Source organism: Limanda limanda, chromosome 16 (genome assembly GCF_963576545.1).
Source record: "Limanda limanda chromosome 16, fLimLim1.1, whole genome shotgun sequence".
NCBI lineage: Eukaryota > Metazoa > Chordata > Actinopteri > Pleuronectiformes > Pleuronectidae > Limanda > Limanda limanda.
Window position 1 is genome coordinate 501,762 of NC_083651.1, and position 24,463 is coordinate 526,224.

A 24,463-nucleotide genomic window follows, 5' to 3' on the forward strand; every position below is an offset into this window, starting at 1 on the left:
CTATGACTGTAGTTTCAACCACAGCCTTAAATAGTATGAGCTCACGCTTACTATTTACTTTTGTTTTATTAAAACTGGATCTGTATCACTTTAATGTGCAGAGCCTCCAGCAAACGTCCGCATCACAGAAGTCACCAAGAACTCAGTCAGCTTGGCCTGGCAGAGGCCTCCATATGATGGTGGCAGCAAGATTACTGGCTACAGTTTGGAGAGAAGGGAAGCCGCCAGTGGAAGATGGGTGAAAGCCAACTTCACCAATATTATTGAAATGGGTTTCACTGTATCTGGACTCAATCAGGATGAGTCTTATGAGTTCAGAGTTTGTGCCAGGAATGCTATTGGTTCTGTCAGCAACCCATCTCTGATTGCTGGCCCAGTCACTTGTGTCGACGCATGTGGTGAGTTTAACTTTACATCTATGGTCACATGTTGTGTTAACTTCAATTTGATCTATATATTAATATGTTATGTCCCACAGGTGCACCAGCCATTGACCTTCCTCCAGAGTATCTAGATGTGGTTCAGTACAAGGCTGGAGCTTCAGTTAAGCTCAAAGTGGGAATTATTGCCAAACCTCTGCCAACCATTGAGTGGCTCAAGAATGGAAATGAGCTGGTAGCAACCTCTACTATGTGTGTGGAAAGTACAACAGACTCTTCTGCTGTTCTGATCAAGGATGCAAGTCGCTTTGACTCAGGCTCGTATGAGGTCAAGATCAAGAATGTTCTCGGATCGGCATCTGCTACCATCAGGATTGAAATCCTAGGTATTTAGAAAGTCATGCTTCACACTTTGACATTTCCACAATTCTTAATTCCTGGGCGCACTGCTAGCTCACTTGGTTAAGCGTTGACAATCAATGTTGAGTCCGATCACGTATTAAATGTTCTCACGCTTCCCTTCGTTTCCTCCCTTAGACAAACCTGGACCTCCAGCCGGCAGCATTAACTTCAACTCCGTCACAGCAGACAATATCCTCTTCAGCTGGGAACCTGTGCCTGAGTCTGACCAGGGAGGTTCTAAGGTGACCCACTATATTGTCGAGAGGCGTGAAACCAGCCGAGTGGTCTGGTCCACTGTGTCAGACGAGCACGAGGAGACATATGTCTCCGTTGGCAAGCTGGTGCGTGGAAATGAATATGTGTTCCGCGTCATGGGAGTTAATAAGTATGGAGCTGGAGAGTCACTGGAGTCTGAGCCTGTCGTCGCTAAGAACTCCTTTGGTAAGTTTTGGAGCCATAAAGTGCTGAATATGATGGTTAAATTGTTATATCAAGTAACTACCTGCTGTTTAGTGAGCATCAAATCATTCATCTAACTGTTCCTTGTCTCTTTTCTTGGGCTTTTATTAAACAAATGTGTTTCTCATTAGTTTGTCAATTGTATTTCCTCACCACATTTGTCCACTTTTCTAGTGACTCCTGGCCAGCCTCGTACTCCTGAGGTGAACATCATCACCAAGTCCACCATGGTGGTAGAATGGGACAAACCAGGTGTAGATGGAGGCAGCTCTGTGACTGGCTACTATCTGGAGAGACGTGACAAGAAGAGCTTGCGCTGGATCAGAGTTTACAAAGACCCGGTCACTGATATCAAACAGACCGTGTACCACCTGACAGAAGGAAACGAGTACCAGTATCGGGTCTGTGCCATGAACAAGGCAGGAGAGGGCCCGTTCTCTGATGCATCAGACTGCTACAAGGCGGCCGACCCAGTTGGTAAGTCTACTCACATTCACAAAATGGCCAATAAAATATAAATGAACAGCTCCAGCTAACAAACACATATTATTTACAGATCCACCATATGAGCCTTGCAAGCTGAAGGTGGTGGACTCCACCAAGACATCCATCACCTTGGGCTGGTCCAAGCCAGAATGGGATGGTGGCAGTGAGGTCACCAGCTTCATGGTGGAGAAGCTGGTCGAGGGAGAGACAGAATGGGCTATGATTACCTCTAAGGGAGAGGTCAAGACAAAAGAGTACACAGTTCATGAACTAAAACCAGACGTCAACTACTTCTTCAGAGTATCTGCTGTCAACTGTGCTGGCCGTGGAGAACCTCTGGAGATGACGGAACCTGTGCAGGCTAAAGATATCCTCGGTAAATGTATCAGTGATATTGAAAACGTGAAGTTTGTGTCTTGTTTTGTTCTTACTCACATTTAGCATTCCCTGTGTAACCCTGAATGTGTTTCATGATTTTCACAGAGGAGGCTCAGATTGACTCAGACGTGGCCATGAGGACTCACTACATTGTAAAGGCTGGCAAGGATGTGGAGCTCTCTGTTCCTCTGAAAGGCCGACCTGCTCCCACTGCTTCATGGAGCATGGGAGACGAATGCATCGATCGTAACCCCAAATATGAGTTCCACCACTCAGACACAACCACAGTCCTCGTTATGCGTGAGGTGACCAGGCTTGACACTGGAAAGTACACAGTCAGGATAGAAAATGGTGTGGGAGAAGCCAAGACTCTAACCCTGTCTGTGAAAGTCCAGGACACCCCAGCTCAGTGCAGGAACCTGGTGCTGAAGGACGTGACCCGTGGAAAGGTTACTCTCTGCTGGGAGCCTCCACTCCTCGACGGTGGCGCCGAGATCACAAACTACATTGTTGAGAAGAGGGACTCCTCCAAGAGATCCTTCTCTGCAGTCACAAGCAAATGCGCAGAAACAACATACACTATGGAAGATATGTCTGAGAAAACATCCTTCTTCTTCCGTGTGTTAGCAGAGAATGAGAACGGTGTTGGTGATCCATGTGATACACTTGAGCCTGTGAAGGCCACAGAGACTCCAGGACCAGTCAAGGAGGTCTCCATGAAGGATTCATCAAAGACATCTGTCACACTGCAGTGGCTGAAGCCTGATTATGATGGTGGCAGCATCATCTCGGACTACGTCATTGAGAAGAAGCTTAAAGGCGAGGAATGGTCATCGGGAGGATCCAGCCGACAATGTGAGTTTGAGGTCAAGAAACTCAAGGAGCACACAGACATGTTCTTCAGAGTGGCTTCCAGGAATGAGAAGGGACAGGGAGATTTTGTTGAGACTGGACCCATCAAGGTCATTGACTACATCATCACACCTGAGGCAAGCCTTGCTGAGTACCCAGAGGGCAGAGTCAGTGTTCGCCTGGGTCACAATGTGCACATTGAGTTGCCATACATAGGTAAACCCAGACCGGCGATTCTGTGGCTGAAAGACAATCTGCCGCTGAAGGAGAGCGACCAAGTTCGCTTCAAGAAGACAGAAAACAAAGCCACGCTGATGATAAAGAACGTGAAGAAGGAGAATGAGGGTAAATACACCCTGACCCTGGACAATAAGGTCAACAGGAGATCCTTCCACATTCATGTCATCACACTTGGACCACCATCGAAGCCTGTTGGCCCCATCCGACTGGATGAAGTGAGAGCTGAGAGCATCATGATCTCCTGGGATGAACCCAATGATGACGGTGGTGGAGATATCAGCTGCTACACAGTGGAGAAGCGTGACACGGCCCAGTCTGACTGGAAGATGGCTTGCTCCAGTGTAGAAGATACACAATTTAAGCTCTCCAACCTGATCAAGGGTGTCCAGTATCAGTTCAGAGTGTGTGCTGAGAACAGATATGGAGTCAGTGAAGCTCTGGTCTCACAGATGGTCATCGCCAAGCACCAGTTCAGGCCTCCAGGCCCACCAGGCAAGCCTGTTGTTTACAATGTCACCAACGATGGAATGACCATCCAGTGGGAGCAGCCCATCTATGACGGTGGCACCCCCATTCAGGGCTTCCATGTGGAGAAGAAGGAGAAGAACAGCATCATGTGGCAAAAGGTGAACACGATGCTGATTAAAGAAAACGACTACAGGATTCTGGAACTCATTGAAGGCCTTGAGTACTCCTTCAGGGTCTTCGCCCAGAATGATTCCGGCTTCAGCCGAATGAGTGACGAGAGCAAGTCGACCATGGCCGTCAGTCCTGTCGGTGAGTGCTGATTCTGATTATTATCACTGACACTATATCAAGTTCAGCTAAATCTGAAAACTGACTAAAAGGTCCATTTAGAATTACAGCATTTTGGTAATACGGTCTGTGACAAATATGTGTTGGCATCATGAGAAATCCAAAAATGGATCAAAAATATATTTTAGGTTTGTTAAAATGTATATTTTGTATTTATGTTGGTTTAATCCTTTAAAATTTCACTTAACCTTATGGACACAAAAGGATGAGCGTCCTGTTATTGACCCAATAATTTGTTAAGTTAAAAGAATGTACTTCCTGTCTTTCAGATCCTCCTGGTCAGCCCGACTACACGGATGTGACCAGTGACTCGGTGACACTGAAGTGGGATGCACCCAAACGTGATGGTGGTAGCAAGATCACCGGTTACAGCATTGAGAAACGCCAGGGACATGGTCGCTGGTTCAAGGCCAACTTGACCGACGTACATGAATGCGAGTACGCTGTCACTGGGTTGGCGACAAATGAACGCTACGAGTTCAGAGTCATCGCCAGGAACGCCATCGGTGTTGTCAGTCCTCCTTCCAACTCCTCTGGCTTGATTGTTGTCAGGAGTGAGAACGGTGAGTAACAGTGTTGTGAAGTTGATGTAATATTATAATTAGGGCTGGGAAAGTTAACTCGTTTTAATCGAGTTAACTCATCACTTATTTAACTCAGAAAATTATTTCATCTCGCATTAACTCAGGTTTGATTATTTAGTCTAAAATATCACCTGAATGCAAAACACACAGTTGATTTCAGCAAATCACTCAACGAAACAGCGAGTGGAGCGAAGCTTCAGCAGACTACGTTAGACACAGGGAGGAGTATACATGTTTCATAACGAAGAGGATAACATTAATGCCCTGGCAGTGGCATTGAGCTTTAATTTTGTATTTGCTTTGATAACATTGTTAAGTTGAGATTTACACTGAATATTTTATTTAACTGCTACTGTATTAAATGCTGATGTTAAAAGTGTTTGCACAACAAATGTTATGGCGCTTTCGTTCATATGGCAGAACATTGAAAATAAAATTGCGCTATACACTACTTTTTAATTCATTATTGGATTTTGCGTATACAAATGCGATTAATCATGATTAATCAGGGAAATCATGCGATTAATCGCGATTAAAACTTTTAATCGTTGCCCAGCCCTAATTATAATATATAAGAGTAATATTGTAGTAGATGGCCTCTGCTTTCCTTTCTATATAGTATTTGTTAACTGTAAAAGTAAAAGACTTTTGAAAATGACCCACCTTTTTTCTTTTTCAATACCAGCTTCTCCAAATATTGAGTTTGGCCCAGAGTACTTTGAGGGTTTGACAGTCAAGGCAGGAGACAACATCAGGCTGAAGGTCACCATCACTGGACGCCCAGTCCCCAAGGTCATCTGGTTCAGAGACGGTGTGCAGGTTACCAAAAAGATGATGGACATTATCAATGTAGCTGGATCCACGACCCTGTTTGTCAGGGATGCCGACCGCACGCACCGTGGCCTCTACACTGTGGAGGCCACCAATGGATCCGGATCCAGGAAGGAGAACATCCTTGTTCAAGTCCAAGGTACTTCACATATTTCTCTTTGTATTTCACTAGGCTCATTTACAACATTATCATTATTTGTACATGTTCTAACATCCATTTGACGTAATGCAGACACACCCGGGGAGCCAGTGGGACCCATCACTTTCAGTAGCATCTCAGAGGGCAGGTGCACTCTGTCCTGGAACCCACCAGAGAACGACGGCTGCTCCGAGATTTCACATTACATCATTGAGAAACGTGAGACTGCCAAGATCTCGTGGGCCTTGGTGTCTGATGAGTGTGAGGAGTGCGTGTTCGAAGCGTCCAAGCTCATCAAGACCAACGAGTACCAGTTCAGAGTCTCTGCTGTCAACAAGTTCGGAGTAGGCAGACCTTTGGAATCCAGCCCTGTCATTGCACAGATGCAGTACAGTAAGTGGATTCATTCAAAGGCTAAGGAAACATTACATTTGTAAATAATCTGTATGAAATCTATGCACACGTTGTCCTAATCTATCAAAATTGTTTTCTTCAGCCTCTCCTGAAGCTCCAGGAACTCCTGATGCCACTGAGGTGACAGGAGAGAGCATCACTCTCTCATGGGCACCTCCAACATCCGATGGAGGAAACTCCATTCAGTACTACATTGTGGAGAAACGAGAAAAGAAGACTCTCCGGTTCTACAAGGTGATTACCAAGAAGCCCATCATCGAATGTGCTCACAAGGTGCTTCACCTGACAGAAGATACAGAATACGAGTTTCGTGTCATGGCCGTGAATGATGCTGGTGTTGGAGCTCCGAGCAACATCTCGATGCCCATTAAAGCCGCTGAGCCAAAGGATATTCCTTGTGCTCCCTCTGTGGTCTGCGTCTCTGACTCCAGCAACACATCCATCAGTCTGGAATGGAGCAGGCCTGCAGATGATGGAGGTCTGGACGTTCTGGGCTACATTATTGAGATGATGAAGGGAGAAGACACAGAATGGACGAGAGCAAATACAGAGCTGGTGGCAGAAACGAATTACACAGTGACTGGTCTCCAGACAGGAGTTGATTACAGGTTCCGTGTGGCAGCTGTCAATCACGTGGGCAGAGGTGAGGAGAAGGAGACTCCAGAGCCGACTCAAGCTGTTGACAGGCTGATGCCTCCACAGGTGGATATTGACGCCACCTTCAAGCAGACACACATTGTGAAGGCTGGAGGTTCAGTGTGCCTGGGCATCAACTTCAGAGGAAAACCCATCCCCACAGCCACCTGGATGAGAGAGGAAGGAGAGCTGGATGCCCTGTCAGAAATCACCACTACAGACGGCTCCAGTTCCCTGACCATTGAAAACTGCTCTAGAAATAATACAGGAAAATACACTGTTAACCTGGAGAATGCCAGCGCCAGCAAGGCCGTTACGTTCACTGTAAAGGTGATGGATACACCTGGAGCTCCACAGGCTGTGGTCTTGCAGGAGGTATCCAGAGGCTCAGTCACACTTACATGGGAGCCTCCTCTCAATGATGGGGGAGCTCGAATCCATCACTATATTGTTGAGAGGCGTGAGGCCAGCCGTCGCACATGGCAGCAGTCTGGTGGCAAGTGCAAGCAGCACATCCTGAAGATCCAGGACCTGCTGGAGGGAGTGCCGTACTTCTTCAGAGTGTCTGCAGAGAACCAGCATGGTGTCGGTGAAGCATTTGAACGGACTGAGCCTGTCATTGCCACTGCAGAGCCAGCATCTCCAAAGAGAATGGACATCCTGGACACCACAGACAGCTCTGTGTCACTGGGCTGGCTGAAACCTGAGCACGATGGCGGCAGCCGCATCCAGTGCTACGTCGTCGAGGCAAAGCCAAAGGGTTCGGACAAATGGGTCGTGGTTGGTAACACCAAGAGCCTCACTTATGTGATTGAAAAGCTCAACAAGGGCGATGAGTATGACTTCCGTGTGAAGGCCAAGAATGAAGCCGGCTACAGCAAGCCCAGGGAAACTTTGGCGCCTGTGTTGGTCAAAGAGCCTCATATTGAACCTGCTGCTGACCTCAGTGAGATCACCAACCAGCTGATCACGTGCAGCTCCGGCAAAACCTTCACCATCGATGTTCCCACCAGTGGTAGACCTGCTCCTAAAGTCACCTGGAAGCTGGAGGAAATGAGGCTGAAGAGCTCAGACAGAGTCTCCATTGAAGTAACAAAGGACCGAACCAGTATCTCAGTCAAAGAGGCCATGAGAGGAGACGGTGGTAAATACTACCTGACTCTGGAGAATGTGGCAGGAACCAGGACTTTCACTGTTGAAGTGAATGTCACCGGTAGACCCAGTCCTCCAACTGGTCCCATCGAAATCTCCTCCATCACCTCTGAGTCCTGCGTCGTTAATTGGGAACCACCGGAGGATGATGGCGGCACTGACATCACCAACTACATTGTTGAGAAACGTGAGTCTGGTTCCACAGCCTGGCAGCTCATCAATTCCAGTGTGAAACGCACCAGTCTCCATGTCAGTCACCTGACCAAGTACATGCAGTACACATTCAGGGTATCTGCTGAGAATATATTCGGTGTCAGCAAACACACCGAGTCTGAGACCATCGTCGCCGAGCATCCTTTCAGTAAGTGCTAAACTTTTTGACCTATAAGCATTTCTTAAAATGGCAAAATACATACATGCTTTCTATTGAATCAGCTATAAGTTAGGTGACTGTGCTCGATAACAAAATCTTTTTTCTAATCACAGCACCTCCTGGACCTCCAACAAGGCCGTCAGTGTTCAATGCCACCGCCAACACAATGACCATGAAGTGGGAGGAGCCCTACCATGATGGTGGCAGCAAAGTGACAGGCTACTGGATTGAGAAGAAGGAGAGGAACAATATCCTGTGGGTGAGGGAGAACAAGATCCCCTGCTTTGATTGTTACTACAAGATGGAAGGTCTAGTTGAAGGCCTGGAGTACCAGTTCAGGGTTTATGCCATGAACAGTGGTGGGCTGAGCAAAGCCAGTGAGGCCTCGAAGGGAGCAGTTGCGCAAAACCCAGTTGGTGAGTTTTAGACACTTCACACTATTTACAGTCTCAGTGGATTCCATTATTGTGTCTCATAAAAATATTTGATCCATCATTTAGATTCTCCAAGTAAACCAGAGGTCACAAATGTTACAAGAACCACAGTCTCCCTCAAGTGGTCTGCTCCACTGAACGATGGTGGCAGTCCCATCGTGGGCTACATCATCGAGCGTAAGCCGTACACTTTGACCGGCGAGGGCCGCTGGCTCAAGTGTAACTACACCAACGTGACCGACAACTTCTACACTGTTACTGCCCTGGGAGAAGGAGAGCCCTATGAGTTCAGAGTCATCGCCAAGAATGCCAACCAGGTCTTCAGTCGGCCATCCGAGTCCACTGGATCTGTGCAGTGCAAGACAGACTTTGGTACGATCTTCATCTAAGACCACAATACAGCCACAACATATAGCATTCATCCACACTTCTTATTTAATCTTGAATGAAATGATGGTAGTAATAACAGTTAGACACTTACAGATTTATTGAATGTGGTGGATTCTGCTCCACACTGTGGACATGTTGTATAACCAGGTCCTGTGTCTCCACTGAACAGAGCCTCCAAAGGCCCAGCTGGACAGCAAACTCTTGTCTGAAACAGTGATGGTCAGAGCCGGTTCAGACCTGGTTCTGGACGCTGCAGTGGGAGGCAGGCCGGACCCCAAGGCTTCCTGGTCCAAGGGCAACAGAGACCTGGACTTGTGTGAAAAGTACAACCTGCAGTACACCCCCACAAGGGCCATGGCTATAATCAAATTCTGTGACAGAGATGACACTGGAAAGTACATCCTCACGGTCAGGAACGTGAGTGGAACCAAGACTGCTGAGGTCAACGTCAAAGTGCTTGGTAAAAAAACTTTTATTTTTGAAGAATATAAATTTGTCACGTCCTGAAAGCAACATACTATGAGCACCTGTGTTTTTTTTTCAGATACACCTGGAGTGTGTGAAGGCAGCATTGAAATCAGCAAAATCACACAGGAGTCATGCGCCCTGAGCTGGAAGCCTCCACTCGAGGATGGAGGAGACGATGTCGCTCACTACATTGTGGAGAGACGGGACACCAACAGGCTGAACTGGGTCATCATGCATGCAGAGTGCAAGGAGCTGACCTGTGACATCACCGGGTTGTTCAAGAACACAGAGTACCTGTTCAGAATCCGGGGAGTCAACAAGTACGGAGCTGGAATTCCCCTGCAGTCAGGAGCCATGGTCGCCAGAAACACGTTCAGTAAGTGACTTTAAAAGCATAATTTCCCAAAAGATAACTGAGGTCAAACCGTCCAGGTCCTTATTCAGTTTGCCAGTGAAATTAAAACCACAAATTATACCTTTATAATGTCCAATGCTCATCTATCTGGTCTTCCCTCAGCTGTGCCAAGTCCTCCAGGTGGTCCAGAGATCCTAGTATCAGGAAAGGACTTTGCCACCATCGAGTGGCTGAAGCCAGAGAGCGACGGTGGCAGCCCATTGATCCACTACCTGGTGGAAAGGCACGAGAGGAAGAGTGCCCGCTGGGTGAAGGTCAACAGGGATGGAGCTTACCTAGACACCATGCTGAAGGTGTCTGGTTTGACCGAAGGCAACATCTACCAGTTCAGAGTGACTGCCATCAACAAGGCTGGAGAGAGTGAAGCCAGCGAGGTTTCTCTGTATGTCGTCTGCAGAGTGCCAACATGTAAGTTCAGATTGTTCAAGTCAAAATATCAAACACTGTCTTTGTATATTTGGGCAGGATTAATGGGTAACGTGTCAATTAACAAATATTTATTCCTGCTTCTTCTACTCAGGCACCCCCGCCCCTCCCTCTATCCCTCGTGTCACTGACACCCACGCTGACAGCATCAGCCTGGCCTGGGCCCGACCGGTGGAGGACGGAGGAGCGGATGTGATCGGCTACATTCTGGAGACGCAGGAGGCCGGAGCAGAGGAGTGGAAGAAGGCCCACGAAAAGACCCTTCGTGCTGCTGAGTATGTGGTGACCGGACTTTCTGCCGGCAAGAAGTACTGCTTCAGAGTGGCTGGCATCAACGTCAACGGTACGGGAGACTGGAGTGAACCCTGCGCTGAGACCGAACCAGTGGAGAGAATTGGTAAGTAATCTGGAAAAATGTTCTGTTGTTGATAGAGTAGATGTTATTTGCAGGCCTTTGATGAGGTTGTAACATTTAAATTCCCGTATAACTTACATAACAAACTACTTTATATGTTTATCATCACGTCTTCTCACACAGAAATTCCTGACTTCGAGCTCCACGACGACCTGAAGAAGACCATCTGCCTCCGCGCTGGTGGCTCCCTCCGCCTGTTTGTCAGTGTCAGTGGTCGTCCCAATCCTGCCGTCTCCTGGAGCAAGCCAGACGTCGACCTTCACAACAGAGGCTTCATTGAGGTCACCAATACGTCCACCACACTCATCATCGACAAGGTCAACCGCTACGATGCGGGCAAGTACACACTGATAGCCGAGAACTCTGCAGGCAAACAAGAAGTCAACATCCTGGTCAAGGTCTATGGTAAGTGACAGACTACACAGTAGTATCTATACTTTCAATTGGTTTTATATGACACATTACGTTTTTGAGGATTTTATATTTTAAGTGCAGAACTATTTTTATTATTAGATACTCCTGGACCAACTGGACCAATCAAAATCAAGGAGCTGAACAAAGATTCTGCCACCATCTCTTGGGAAGCACCAACTGTAGATGGTGGTGCTCCCGTCAACAACTTCATCATAGAGAGGCGTGAGGCCTCAATGAGAGCCTACAAGACGGTGACGTCCAAGTGCAGCAAGACGTCCTATAAGATAGATGGCCTGATGGAAGGCATGCTGTACTACTTCCGGGTCCTCCCTGAGAACATCTATGGAATCGGAGAACCGCGCGAGACACCTGACGTCATCCTGGTGTGCGAGGTGCCTTTGCCACCACACAAACTGGAGGTAGTCGATGTCACCAAGAGCAGTGTGACCCTGGGATGGCAGAAGCCTGAGCATGATGGTGGCAGCAGACTGACAGGCTACATGATTGAGGCCTGCAAGTTCGGCACCGACAAGTGGATGAAGGTGGCCACACTGAAGCTCACAGACTTTGAGCACACCATCGAGAAGCTGAATGAGCATGAACAGTATTTGTTCAGACTCAGAGCAATCAACAGCAGAGGAGCCAGTGAGCCCAAAGAGCTTCTCACCGCGGTCACTGTGCAGGAACAGAGAGGTAATGACACCTTTTGTCCTTGTTTTAGACAAAAGCATAAATAATAAAGGGATTGACTAAAGGGGATTGCATCATCACATTTCAGTTCGCAATTAGTTTCCCATCTGTTGTCACCTGTAGTTACACTATTTTTTTATCTGTCTTTTTTCCAGTGATGCCCGTGGTGGACTTTTCCAGTTGTCCTCAGAAGGTCGTCAATGTCCTCGCTGGCAAGACTCTGGAGCTGGACCTGCCCCTCGTTGGCAGACCTCCTCCCGTCTGCTCTTGGTACTTGCGGGACAACAAGATGAAAGTTACTGACCGTGTCACGATCAAGAGCACCGGCAAGTTCTCCAAACTCACTGTGTCCGACACCACCATCGACGACAGCGCTGACTACACCCTCGAGGTGAAGAATGCAGTTGGCGTCCTCACAGAGGTCATCAAGGTCATCATCCTGTGTAAGAAACCCGCTCTTATTTGTTGTTGATGTTGATCAATAGCGATCATAGCCACAGACAGTGCACTTTATTAACATCGGTCAAACTGACTGTAACCTTTAATTCTGTTCATCCTATTTGTCTAGCTAAACCCGATGAACCGAAGGGACCCATCAGCTTTGATGAGATTGATGCCACCACCGTCACCTGCAGCTGGGAGCCTCCCGTCAGAGATGGTGGCGCTCCGGTCAGTGGCTACGTGGTCGAGAAGCGTGATGCTCACAGACCTGGCTGGTTGCCGGTCTGTGACTCTGTTAGCCGACCCACTTTCAAGTTTGAAAACCTGAATGAGGGAGATGAGTATGTCTTCCGTGCAGCTGCCATCAATCGTTATGGCACTGGAGAGTTCCTACAGTCCGACATTGTCACCTGCAAGAGCTTGAATGGTAAGACTGCAATTACACATCTGGTATCACCTTACAGACAGAATTAGGTAACTTATGACTGCATCATGTAACATATTTTCCCTTCTAAACAGATGTGCCTGGACCTCCTGGCCGTCCAACAGTGTTTGATGTTTCTCGTGATGGCATGACTGTTGCCTGGAACCCACCAGAAGGAGATGGTGGCCTTGAGGTTTCTGGATATATCATAGAGCGCAAAGAAGTCAGGTCCGACAGATGGGTGCGCGCTAACAAGAACCCCGTCACCATGACCAGATACAGGTCAACAGAGCTGATCGAGGGCCTGGAGTTTGAACACAGAATCACTGCAATCAATGCCAGAGGCCTGAGTAAACCCAGTCTGCCATCCAAACCAGCTGTGGCAACAGATCCCATCGGTAGGAGAACAGTTCCAGGAAAAGTGTTGCTTTTTAGTCAAAACTGTTTATTAAAACTTAAATTCATACTTATATTTAGCGACATCTTAAATCTTAAGATAGCGAGTGCAAACTCATGTGTTTTTCAAACATTAGCAACAAACACTGACATTCCTCTCTTCCCTTTCTAGATCCACCTGGTTGTCCACAGAACCCGAGGATCACCGACACCACCAAGTCCTCAGTATCATTGGCTTGGAGTCCACCTGATGATGAGGGAGACGCAAGGGTGGATGGTTACCTGATTGAGATGCAGAAGACAGGCACTATGGCCTGGATCAAGTGCAACACCACCCCATCTCTGATCTGTGAATACACACTGACCAACATGCCACAAGGAGAGGAGTTCAAATTCCATGTGATGGCCTGCAATGCCGGTGGCTCTGGAGAGCCTGCGGAAGTGCCGGGAACTGTCACAGTGACCGAGATGCTTGGTAAGGCAACAGCTCCACCTTAACTTCATCACAGCTACTAAATCAGCTTTCACTGGTTTTAATGTGGCCACTCATTTGTGTTTCTCTCCAGAATCTCCTGATTATGAATTAGAGCTGAAGTACAAAGACGTGTATGTGGTCCGCCAGGGAGGAGTAGTTCGACTCTCTGTGCCCACCAAGGGAAAACCTCATCCAGTCTGCAAATGGTTGAAGGATGCAGGAGCAGTCTCCACCAAGGCCATGATTGCCTCCACTGAAGATGCCAGCGAACTGGTGATCAAGGGGGCTGAGAGGAGTGACTCTGGTGTGTATGACCTCCTGCTGGAGAATAAGGTCGGCAAAAAGAAGGCCCAAATCAAGGTGAAGGTCATTGGGCGCCCAGCTGCTCCAGAGGGACCAATGGTCTTTGAGGAGATCCAGGCAAACTCTGTCAAGGTGGCATGGAAGGTACCCACTAATGACGGGGGCTCAGAGATCTTAGGTTACATTGTGGAAAGACGTGAGGCAGCCAGAAACGCCTGGTATGCCGTGGACTCCAGAGTGACTGACACTCAGCTGGTTGTCAAGGGCCTGAAGGAAGGAACCGAGTACCACTTCAAGGTCACAGCTGAAAACTCCTTCGGAGTTAGTGCCTCCCTAAAGTCAGAGCAGCCAGTGGTGCCTCAGACTCCTCTTTGTAAGTATTCCACTTCTTCAGTCTGGGTTTCAATGTGTCTTTGACCTGAGATAATTCATTAATTATTCAAAATATCATTTGTTTTAAAACCAGGTCCTCCTGAGTCTTCAAGCACCCCACCAGAGATCATGGACGTCACCAAGAGCTCTGTGGCCCTGGCTTGGTCCAGACCCAAGGACGACGGTGGTTCTGCCATCACTGGGTACTTTGTTGACTACAAGCTGGTGTCTACTGAGACATGGTCCCGCCACCAGACCAAGATCATCTCCACCATGTTCACTCTGCCTGGACTCACCCCGGACTCAGACTACCAGTTCCGCATTGTTGCCGTAAACGACGTTGGTGAGAGTGAGGCTGGTCCTGTGTCTGACCCAGTCACATGCAAGGATCCATTTGGTGAGTTTTCACTCATATGTATTTATACTATAACTATTATAGTAGTTGATAACCTTTTACTTGCCATGAGCCATCTAGATGTAAATGATTTTTCCCTGTAAACCTAAGTAAAATCTGTTGATCAAAACAACGTACAATACTTGGCTGGACGAGGGTTTTGCACATAAAAAGATTTTAAAAAAAGAATAAATTTTCATTGTTGGTTTCAGGATTAATTAACTTTTTTTGTTTCTTTCGTTCCAGACAAGCCAAGTCAACCAGGTGAGATCGACACAGTTAATGTGACAAAGAACTGCATCAGCCTCCGCTGGCAAGCTCCAGAGTGCGACGGTGGAAAGGAAGTCCTGGGCTACTGGGTGGAGTACAGGAAATCAATCGAGAGCACTTGGAAGAAGTCCAACAAGCAAAGGGTGAAGGACAAGGAGTTCACCATGCCTGGACTGGTTGAGGCCACCGAGTACGAGTTCAGAGTGTTTGCTGAGAATGAGACAGGAATGAGCCGACCCCGAAGGACCACCACATGCATCAAGACCAAACTGAGCGGTGAGTGGACTGAAATATACAATGTGAAAATTATTTGTACACAATTATCCAGAATTTCTTCTGTAAATAAATTACCTTGCCTCCTTGTTTTGCATTTACAGTTGAAACTAAGCCAAGCCTGAGGAAGGAAATGGACGAAGTAACTGTCAAACTGGGCCAGCCTGCGGTCATGAAGTGCCAGATCATTGGTAGACCTGTTCCTGACATCAAATGGTATCATGGCGACAAAGAGGTTGTCGAATCACGCAAGTATGAGATGAGCTCCGATGGCCGCAACCACTCCCTGTCAATAACGACCAACCAGCAGGACGATGAGGGACAGTACACCTGTAAGGCCATCAACGAGGCCGGAGATGCTGAGACCGCAGGTCTCCTGGTGTTGGAGGCAGCTCCATCCTTCCATGCTGACTACCCATTGAAGGCCACCTACTATGCTGGTCTGGGAACTACTCTGCGTATCCACGCCGTCTACATCGGCCGCCCAGAGCCAAAGATCATGTGGCTGCATGGAGTGAAGACTCTGGAGAACACAGAAGACATCAACATTGAGACAACCGAGCATTACACACACCTTGTCATTAAGAATGTGCAACGCAGATTACATGGAGGCAAATACAGGATCAGACTGCACAACCACTTTGGCAGAGCTGACACCGCCTTCAATGTGGAAATCTATGGTAAGCTCGTGTAAATGACCTTCAGTGAGTGCAACATGAATTCATCTGTACAGGTGATATAAGATTCAATAATGTATCCGATCTTTCTGTTTCCAGACAAACCTGACCTTCCACAGGGTCCCATTGTCCTGGACGCCCTCCTGAAGAATTCAGTCATCATCAGCTGGAAGGCTCCCCAGGACGATGGAGGCTGCATGATCACCAACTACATCGTGGAGAAGCGTGAGGACAAGGAGGGAACCGAGTGGGAACTGGTGTCCTCATCCATTAATGGAACATCTTGCCGTGTCCTCAACCTCATCGACAGTGCTGGATACTTCTTCCGTGTGTATGCCCAGAATCGCTATGGCAACAGTGAGCCATTGGAGCTCACTTCACCTATTCTCATCAAGAGCCAATTGGGTACGTTTAATCCAATTACCTTTAACTTTTTCAAAAGTGCTTCATGAATGTCTTACAATGTATGTGTAGAACAATAATACATCATATTAGTTCACATGTGAAGACCTACCCAAGTACACTGCCATGGCTTCTTATACTCATGTGTCTGTCCACAGAGAAACCATCACCACCTCTGTCACCAGTTGTGTCGGCAATTACCAAGGACTCCTGCGTGGTTTCCTGGAAGCCTCCACTCAGTGATGGTGGCTCCAAGATCAAGAGCTATTGCCTTGAGAAGAAGAACAAGAAGGACAAAAAGGAATGGACCGAATGGACTCCTGTGTCCACAGATGAGATCAAACAGACCGTGTTCTCAGTGAAGCATCTCAAGGAGGCCGCCGAGCACATCTTCCGTGTGAAGTGCGAGAACGTCGGAGGACAGAGTGACTACAGTGAGGAGACCGCTCCCATGGTTCCAGTCACGGCTATGGAGATCCGTGCTCCAGCCTTCAAGGAGGAGCTGAGGAACATGAGCGTCAAGTACAAGAGCAACGCCACCCTCGTCTGCAAGATCTTAGGACAGCCCAAGCCTGTGATTAAATGGTTCAGACGAGGAAAGGAGATCCATTCTGACGGAAAGAAGATCAAGATCCAGGAGTTCAAGGGAGGTTACCACCAGCTGGTTATCACTGAGGCTGATGAGGAAGACTCCACTGTTTACCAGATCAGAGCCACCAACCAGGGAGGCTCCATCTGTGCTACAGTCTCTTTGGATGTTGAAGGTAAGTGTAAAGATTTATCCAATTCCTCCGATTTAAACCAACTCAGACTTAACCAGCAGCATAACTAAATTAAATACTTGTTAAAACAATCATCTCACATTAGCCATTTCTTTCATTTCTAGTCCCTGCCCAGATCAACCTGCCGAAGAACCTTAAGGACAAAGAAGCCATCCCTGCCCTGCGTGGAGAGATGGTTAATATCAAGATTCCTTTCGGTGGCAAACCAGATCCTGTCATTACATGGCAGAAAGGACAAGATCTCATCGACAGCAACGGCCACTACCAGGTCATTGTAACCAGGTCCTTCACGTCCTTGGTGTTCCCCAATGGAGTGGAGAAGAAGGATGCTGGTTTCTACATTGTGTGTGCCAAAAACAGATTTGGTATTGACCAACAGACAGTTGAGCTGGATGTGGCTGATGTGCCTGATCCTCCACGTGGTGTCAAAGCCGGAGACGTCTCCAGAGACTCTGTTACTCTGAACTGGGTGGCACCAGCTAATGATGGCGGCAGTAAGGTCATCAGCTACATCATTGAGAAATGCCCCACCACTGCTGAGAGGTGGGAGCGTGTCGCCCAGTCCCGTGACACTCACTACACCGTCATCAATCTGTTTGGAGGAACCAGCTATCAGTTCAGGGTCATTGCTGAGAACAAATTTGGACAGAGTGCTCCATCTGAGACCAGCGGACCTGTCATGACTAAAGAGGACAAATCCAGAGTCCTGCTCTATGACAGGGAGGTTGACGATACTGGACGTGTCCCCAGGGGCAAGGCTCAACACTCTGATGCCAAGAATCTACACAACAAATATGCTATCGCAGAGGAAGTGGGCAGAGGTCAGTTTGGCATTGTCCACCGCTGTGTTGACATCAGCTCAGAGAAGACATACATGGCTAAATTTGTCAAAGTGAGAGGTGCTGATCAAGCAATAGTCAAGAAGGAAATTGCAACACTGCGCTTGGCCAAACACACTAACTTCCTCCTTCTCCATGAGTCTTTTGACAGCCCAGAAGATCTAGTGATGATCTATGACTTCATCTCTGGTGTCGACATCTTCGAGCGCCTCAGCTCAGCAGACTTTGAGCTTAATGAGCGGGAGATCGTTAACTACATCAGACAGATCTGCTCAGCTCTCGAGTTCTTGCATGCCGAGAGCTATGGAAACTTTGATATCAGACCTGAGAATGTTGTGTACGCAACAAGAACCAGCTCTAATGTAAAGATCATCGAGTTAGGCCAGTGCAGACACCTAACTCCTGGAGAACAAATCAAGATTCAGTATACCACTGCAGAGTATGCAGCCCCTGAGATCCACCAGTGTGACTTGGTCAGCAGTGTCACTGACATGTGGCCGGTTGGTGTCCTTGCCTACGTTCTCCTCAGTGGACTCAATCCATTCACATCTGAAACCAACCAACAGATGATCGACAACATCTCCAATGCAGCCTATAGCTATGAAGACGAATCCTTCACACAGGCCAGTTTTGAGGCATTAGACTTCACAGACCGCCTCATGACAAAGGATCGGAGACATCGTATGACTGCTGCCGAGGCTCTGGCGCATCCTTGGCTTGCAAAGCCTGCAGAGGAAATCAGCAGCAGAGCAATCCCATCTGGTAGGCATAAAAGATATTACCAAGCGATGGTGAGAAAGGAGTGGAACACCGTTGTGTCTGCAGCCCGCGTGGCCAGTGGCGGCTCCATCAGGTCCCAGCGTGGAGTCTTTGTCGCCAAGGTGAAGATTGCTTCCTTTGAACACGGCCCTCTTGCAGGACAGATTGGACATGCAGTGGTGAATGAAGGAGACAATGTGAAATTCATCTGCCACATTGACAACTATGATAGCGCTACTGAAGTGACGTGGTACTGTGGAGTCAGGCAGCTTGAAGCTGGAGAAAAATATGAAATTGAATATGAGGATGGCCTGGCTGTAATCACCATCAACAAGGTCACAAGGGCAGATGATGGTACCTACAGATGCAAGGTTGTTAATGAGTATGGTGAAGACAGTGCCTACGCCGAGGTGTTCATCAACAGTGTGAGATCGTGCCGCGAGTACTTCACCAGTCGTGTGGTCAAGAGAACAAAGCGCAGAGTGGACACTGCCAGAATGCTTCAGAAACCACCGGAGTTCACCCTCCCTCTGGTCAACCGGACCGCCTACATGGGAGAAGACGTGCGCTTCAGTGTCACCATAACGGTTCACCCTGAGCCGCGTGTCATCTGGCACAAATCGGGACAGAAACTTATCCCTGGAAATGATGACAAGAAATATACCTTTGTCAGTGACAAGGGTCTGTACCAGCTGATCATCCACAAACTGGACAAGGAGGATGATGCAGAATATAGTGTTGTGGCACGTAACAGGTACGGTGATGACAGCTGCAAGGCTCGTCTTACTGTCGTTCCTCGTCCTAAACCAGCAGATCTCACCCTGAGGCCCATGTTCAAACGTCTGCTAGCAAACGTAGAGTGCAGGGAGAGCCAGAATGCACGGTTTGAAATCAGAGTGTCTGGCCACCCCACACTGAAGTGGGAGAAAGATGGCACACCTTTGGCCTTTGGACCATCTATTGAGGTTATCCACGAGGGTCTTGATTACTACATCCTTCATGTGAGAGACACTCTCCCTGAGGACTCTGGCATATACAGAGTAACTGCTACCAACTCTGCTGGATCTGCCAGTTGCCAGTCCACACTCAAAGTGCTGCGTGTCACTCATGTTAAGAAGGAATATGAGACCAGTGAAAAGGAAAAGCAAAAGTTATCTGGACAGGAAGAAATGGACAAAAAGTTGAGGCTTTACCAGATCATGTCCGGCACTGTTGTTGCACCTCTCCCACCTTTAGCAGTACAAGCTGTCAGGGAGGCCGCCACCATGTTCAAACCGGCTGTGACAACTAAGAAGGGAGAGAAGACTGAGATCGAGATACAGAAAGAACGAGAGGAGAGGAAGAAGCGAGCGGATGAGAAGAGGCTGCGAATGCCCTACGACGTCCCCACTCCTCGTGTCTTTAACCCAGCTGTTCTCGAGCAAGATTTGGAAATAAAACACTTCAAGCCACTCTCTGACATGAAATGGTACAAGACACTGCGAGATCAGTACGAGTTCCCTGAGCCTATGGATAAAATAAGTCACAAGAGGATGAAGCGTATTCGCCTCTCCAGGTGGGAGCAGTTCTATGAGGTGCCAATCAGGATCAAGGACCAGTATAAGCCCAAGTGGCGCATCGCATCCATCACTCAGGACGACCTGGAGACAGTGAGGCCTGCAAGGCATCGCACTCCTTCCCCTGAGATGGAGGCATACCACAGGATCAGGAGGAGATCCCTGGGTGACCTGTCCGATGAGGAACTGCTGCTGCCTGTGAATGAGTATCTGTCCATGAAGAGAATTGAGGAGGAGAGGCTTCGTCTGGAGGAAGAGCTGGAACTGGGGTACTCTGTTTCTCCACGGAGCTTCAGCCCAGTTCCCTTTGAGCTGTCCGCCCTGCGTCCCTCATCTCCTAGAAGAGACTACAGTGATGATGAAGAGGAGGAAGGGGTCCGCAGATATGACTCCTACCGAATTCCATCTAAATATGAGGCTGGTCCAAGTTTTGTTGAGCTTCGCCAGCGTCACGACAAAGCTACCCATACACATCAGAAGCAGAGGGTTTATGAAGACAGAGAAGATGAGGAGCTGCTGCGCCCACACACCACTGCTCAGAGAATCACATCATACAAGAGTGAACTCAAACGCATGGAGTTTGAGGAGAAGATGCGAACCTCTAAAAAGGAAACAACTGTCACTGTTGCAAAAGTCTCTGAGAGTGTGGAATCTGAGTACCTGACGTCCTTTACCTCAGCATATATTCCTAAACCCATTAAGAAGCTTCCAACGCCTGAACCTCTGAGGGGAACATCTTCCTCCCTGGAAAAGGCTGCGAAGACAGACATCGCCTTCCCAAGAGTTGACTTTGCATCCAGGTACGAGGAGAGGAAGCAGGCTCTGAGGTCAGAGAGGAGATCAGTGGAGGTTGTGACACAGGCTCGGTTTAGCCTTGACCACGCTCCACATATCACCATCAGGCTGAGATCCCATCGCGTCGCCTACGGCTCCAACACAAGGTTCACCCTGAACATCCAGGCCAAACCAGAAACTGAGGCCAAGTGGTTCCACAATGGAGAAGAGATTCATCAGAGCAGCAAGTACCACATGACCAATATCAGTGGAGTGCTGACCCTCCAGATCATCAACTGTGAGACTGAGGATGCTGGAACCTACCGTGTTGTCTGCAAGAACACCAAAGGAGAGACTTCTGATTATGCAACATTAGATGTTGCAGAAAACGAATATGTTGTTTTCTCTTCACAACGCACAGATGAGGAGCCTCCATCCGCCCATCTGCCTGAAATGACCAAAACAGAGGAATATCACGTCTCCTCCTCTAAAACAACAGAAACCGTAACTGAAACTGTTGAAGAGACCACTACTGTTGTTGAGAAGCCGAGGGAGAAGCCCGGTGCTCCTGCTCAGATCCTGACCAAACCTCAGTCTCTCACGGTGGAGGAGGGCGGCCTCGCCAGGTTCGACTCTGATGTCGCTGGTGAACCAGCTCCTTCTATCACCTGGATGCGTGAAGGCACAGTTATTGGTTCCACTGCTCGTCACCACATTGTCTCCACCCAGAACAACTCCTCCTTCGAGATCTCTCCCGTCGAGGTGTCAGATGAAGGCAGCTACACTCTCCTGGTGGAAAATGCTGCAGGCAAACAAGAGGCTCATTTCACTCTATCGATCCGTAAATCTGATTCCAAGGAAGAAGTTGTTGCTCTGACTAGAATCACCTCTCCAGAGGCTAAGTCACCTCTTCCCAAGTCGCCTGAACCAGTCAAAACTCCCAAGAGAGTCAAGTCCCCTGAGCCAATCAAGTCCCCTCAGAGAATCAAGTCTCCAGTCTCACCCAAGTCCCCAACACCCAAGTCCCCAACACCCAAGTCCCCAACTCCAAAGTCCCCAACTCCAAAGTCCCCCCCTCCATCAGAAAGGAGCAAGCAGGTAATCCCCGCGAGTCCGTCCGCTCCTCGGTTCCTCGTGCAGCCGAGGTCCCAGAATGTGAACGAGGGACAAAATGTGAAATTGACGTGTGAAATCCAAGGAGAACCTTCACCTGAAGTGGAGTGGTTGAAAGACAATGTGATGGTGAGTGGTTTTCTCCAGGAAGTCATTTGTTTTTTAATCATCTCAAAAATGTTGCTTATAGTGATTTAAGTCTGAAGCTGAACCGGATGTAACTCTGTCTCCACAGATTTCTGTCACGTCAAACATCCGACTGAGTCGCTCTGAACACGTCAACGCTCTGGAGATCCGTGACGCCACGGTCGCAGACAGCGGCAAATACACGATAAAAGCCAAGAACCAGTTCGGACAGTGCTCTGCGACATCGTCACTCAACGTCTTCAGTAAGTTTCTGCTTTTCAACTAACAGTCCAACTCTGTCAGTGCATGTGATGATGAAACCTGGGATGAAATCTTAAAGGTTCAGTGTGTAGGTTGTAGTGACGTCTGGTGGTCAAGTTAAGGATTGCAGCCATCTGGTTTGTTTGTACTGCAGAAACATGTCACCTGGATAATCCTACACATTGAATCCTTAAATATGATTTCACGTTCAAACCCATGTGTGTGAAACCAAAGCACCACAGCTCCCCCCGGTGTTTGAACTCTACGTGCACATTGTGATACGAGTCCTGTGCTTGTTATTTGCATCTCGCAGCCCTCGGTGAAGAGCCGACAACAATGATTATCACGGAGCAAAGAGACTTTACTGGCACCGCTGCCGGCGTGCAGACAAGCGTCTCCGCCTCGTCCGTCCACACGGAGGCCGGCGTGCAGACGAGCAGCCGCGTGTCTGAGGCTAGCATGTCTGAGGCTAGCATGTCTGAGGCTAGCATGTCTGAGGCTAGCATGTCTGAGGCTAGCATGTCTGCCATGATGGCCAAGTCGATGGTTTCCATGAGCTCCAGCAGCCAAATGATGGAAATGTCTGTTCAGTCGCATGTGACGTCCTCGACCTCCGTGAGCGCCCGAACCACCGCGGTCAAACGAGGTGAGACGGTCAGCTGCTGCGATCCGAGCCTGATGGTTACGTTTCAGTTTCAGGTTTCATTAGAATTAACGAGAGATTTTACTTTCTGAAACTTTTCAATCACTGCTCTGATCTCAGACGACATCTGTGTTTCTTTGTTGTGGATTCAAACAGTTGGAGGAAAAATAACTTTTATGTTTAAATTCCAAATTCTTGAGTGACTGCATAAATGATCCGCTGATCCTTCAGTAAAACCATCGAATGAACCTGTAGCTGACGTGAGGTCAAACAATCCTCATTAGATTAATGATCGGAAACTGCTCCTTGTGCAGGTTTTTTACTTTTTGTAGTTTTGGTTAAATTAGTGAATTATTTCTGTGACTGAAACGATCCGGAGTTAAACTGGATGTCGGATGAAACACGTGTTCACTGACTCGTTCTCCTTCACAGGTTTTCCAGCAAAGATCGAGAATCTTCCCCAGGACGTCAGTGCCGAGCTGGGGAAGTCCCTGACGATAGCGGGGGTGTTCTCCGGAGACCCCGCCCCCTCCGTGCAGTGGGTGCGCTCCGGGCGTCCCCTCGCCAGCGGAGACGGGCGCTGCCGCGTGGAGAACACCGGCGACCTCTCCACCCTGGTGATCGCTCCGGTGAAGGAGGGCGACGGGGGGGCGTACGTCCTGCGTCTGTCCAACGAGCTCGGCTCCGACTCCAGAACCGTCAACGTTCTCATTCGATCCATGTAAAAAAAAAGTGAACTAACTGCCCCCCCGCTTCCCGGATCCAGATTCTTTTATTAGTGAATTAGTAACGATAACCGACTTGATAAAGATCTGGATTTTCTTCTTGTAAATATGAACTATTTTTGTACCAAACTTGACATTAATTTATGCCAAACTAGACTAAAGTCTAAAGTTGTTATAAAATGTGCCATATTGGATAACTATGAATTAGGATTTTTGAACCACTTTTCTGTGACATGTACATAATGTATATAGCCGAATTTAACGGTTATGGGAAATGTATGCATTGTTATTTATGACAATAATATTAACCGAAACAAAATGAAACTAAATGCAGTTTAACAGGAGAAAGTTTCAACAGAAACGAATACCCTGATAAACTGAGAAACTAAACTGTGCCTCAACGATAAGTTGAAGTCTGTAAGCTAGCCTCGGCAGGTAGAGAGGCTCCCTGCCGACGATCGGAACCAGAAACACAGAGACGAAGTTATTGTTCTGGACACGTGTCGGTGCCTGGTACAGTTTCCTATGAGCTGCACCATGAGCATAAGGCCCTGAGCGCTGTTTGCTGACCCTCATGTAAGCAGCGTGAACCGGCCTTGTGCTCGGCCGACGTGTCGTACCAACGCGATGTGACGATCCGCCGCGAGCGCCACGGCCGGCGCTC

General features: G+C 48.2%; 1 protein-coding gene across 1 annotated transcript in view; it reads left to right on the top strand.

Annotated features, from left to right (window-relative positions):
- Positions 1-23,799, top strand: part of ttn.1 (titin, tandem duplicate 1) — a 148,380-nt gene extending 124,581 nt beyond the window's left edge. The window contains 32 exon segments of the mRNA XM_061089000.1: positions 102-398; positions 479-766; positions 918-1,223; positions 1,416-1,718; positions 1,798-2,103; positions 2,211-3,974; positions 4,283-4,576; positions 5,283-5,567; positions 5,661-5,960; positions 6,064-8,130; positions 8,256-8,558; positions 8,643-8,948; positions 9,136-9,426; positions 9,511-9,810; positions 9,952-10,257; positions 10,370-10,672; positions 10,814-11,095; positions 11,204-11,797; positions 11,950-12,237; positions 12,363-12,662; positions 12,755-13,057; positions 13,228-13,530; positions 13,622-14,206; positions 14,300-14,602; positions 14,846-15,145; positions 15,247-15,822; positions 15,919-16,224; positions 16,380-16,985; positions 17,108-22,173; positions 22,280-22,433; positions 22,745-23,077; positions 23,507-23,799. Coding sequence (XP_060944983.1) covers positions 102-398; positions 479-766; positions 918-1,223; positions 1,416-1,718; positions 1,798-2,103; positions 2,211-3,974; positions 4,283-4,576; positions 5,283-5,567; positions 5,661-5,960; positions 6,064-8,130; positions 8,256-8,558; positions 8,643-8,948; positions 9,136-9,426; positions 9,511-9,810; positions 9,952-10,257; positions 10,370-10,672; positions 10,814-11,095; positions 11,204-11,797; positions 11,950-12,237; positions 12,363-12,662; positions 12,755-13,057; positions 13,228-13,530; positions 13,622-14,206; positions 14,300-14,602; positions 14,846-15,145; positions 15,247-15,822; positions 15,919-16,224; positions 16,380-16,985; positions 17,108-22,173; positions 22,280-22,433; positions 22,745-23,077; positions 23,507-23,799 — 18,611 coding nt within the window.
- Positions 23,800-24,463: the final 664 nt, after the last annotated feature.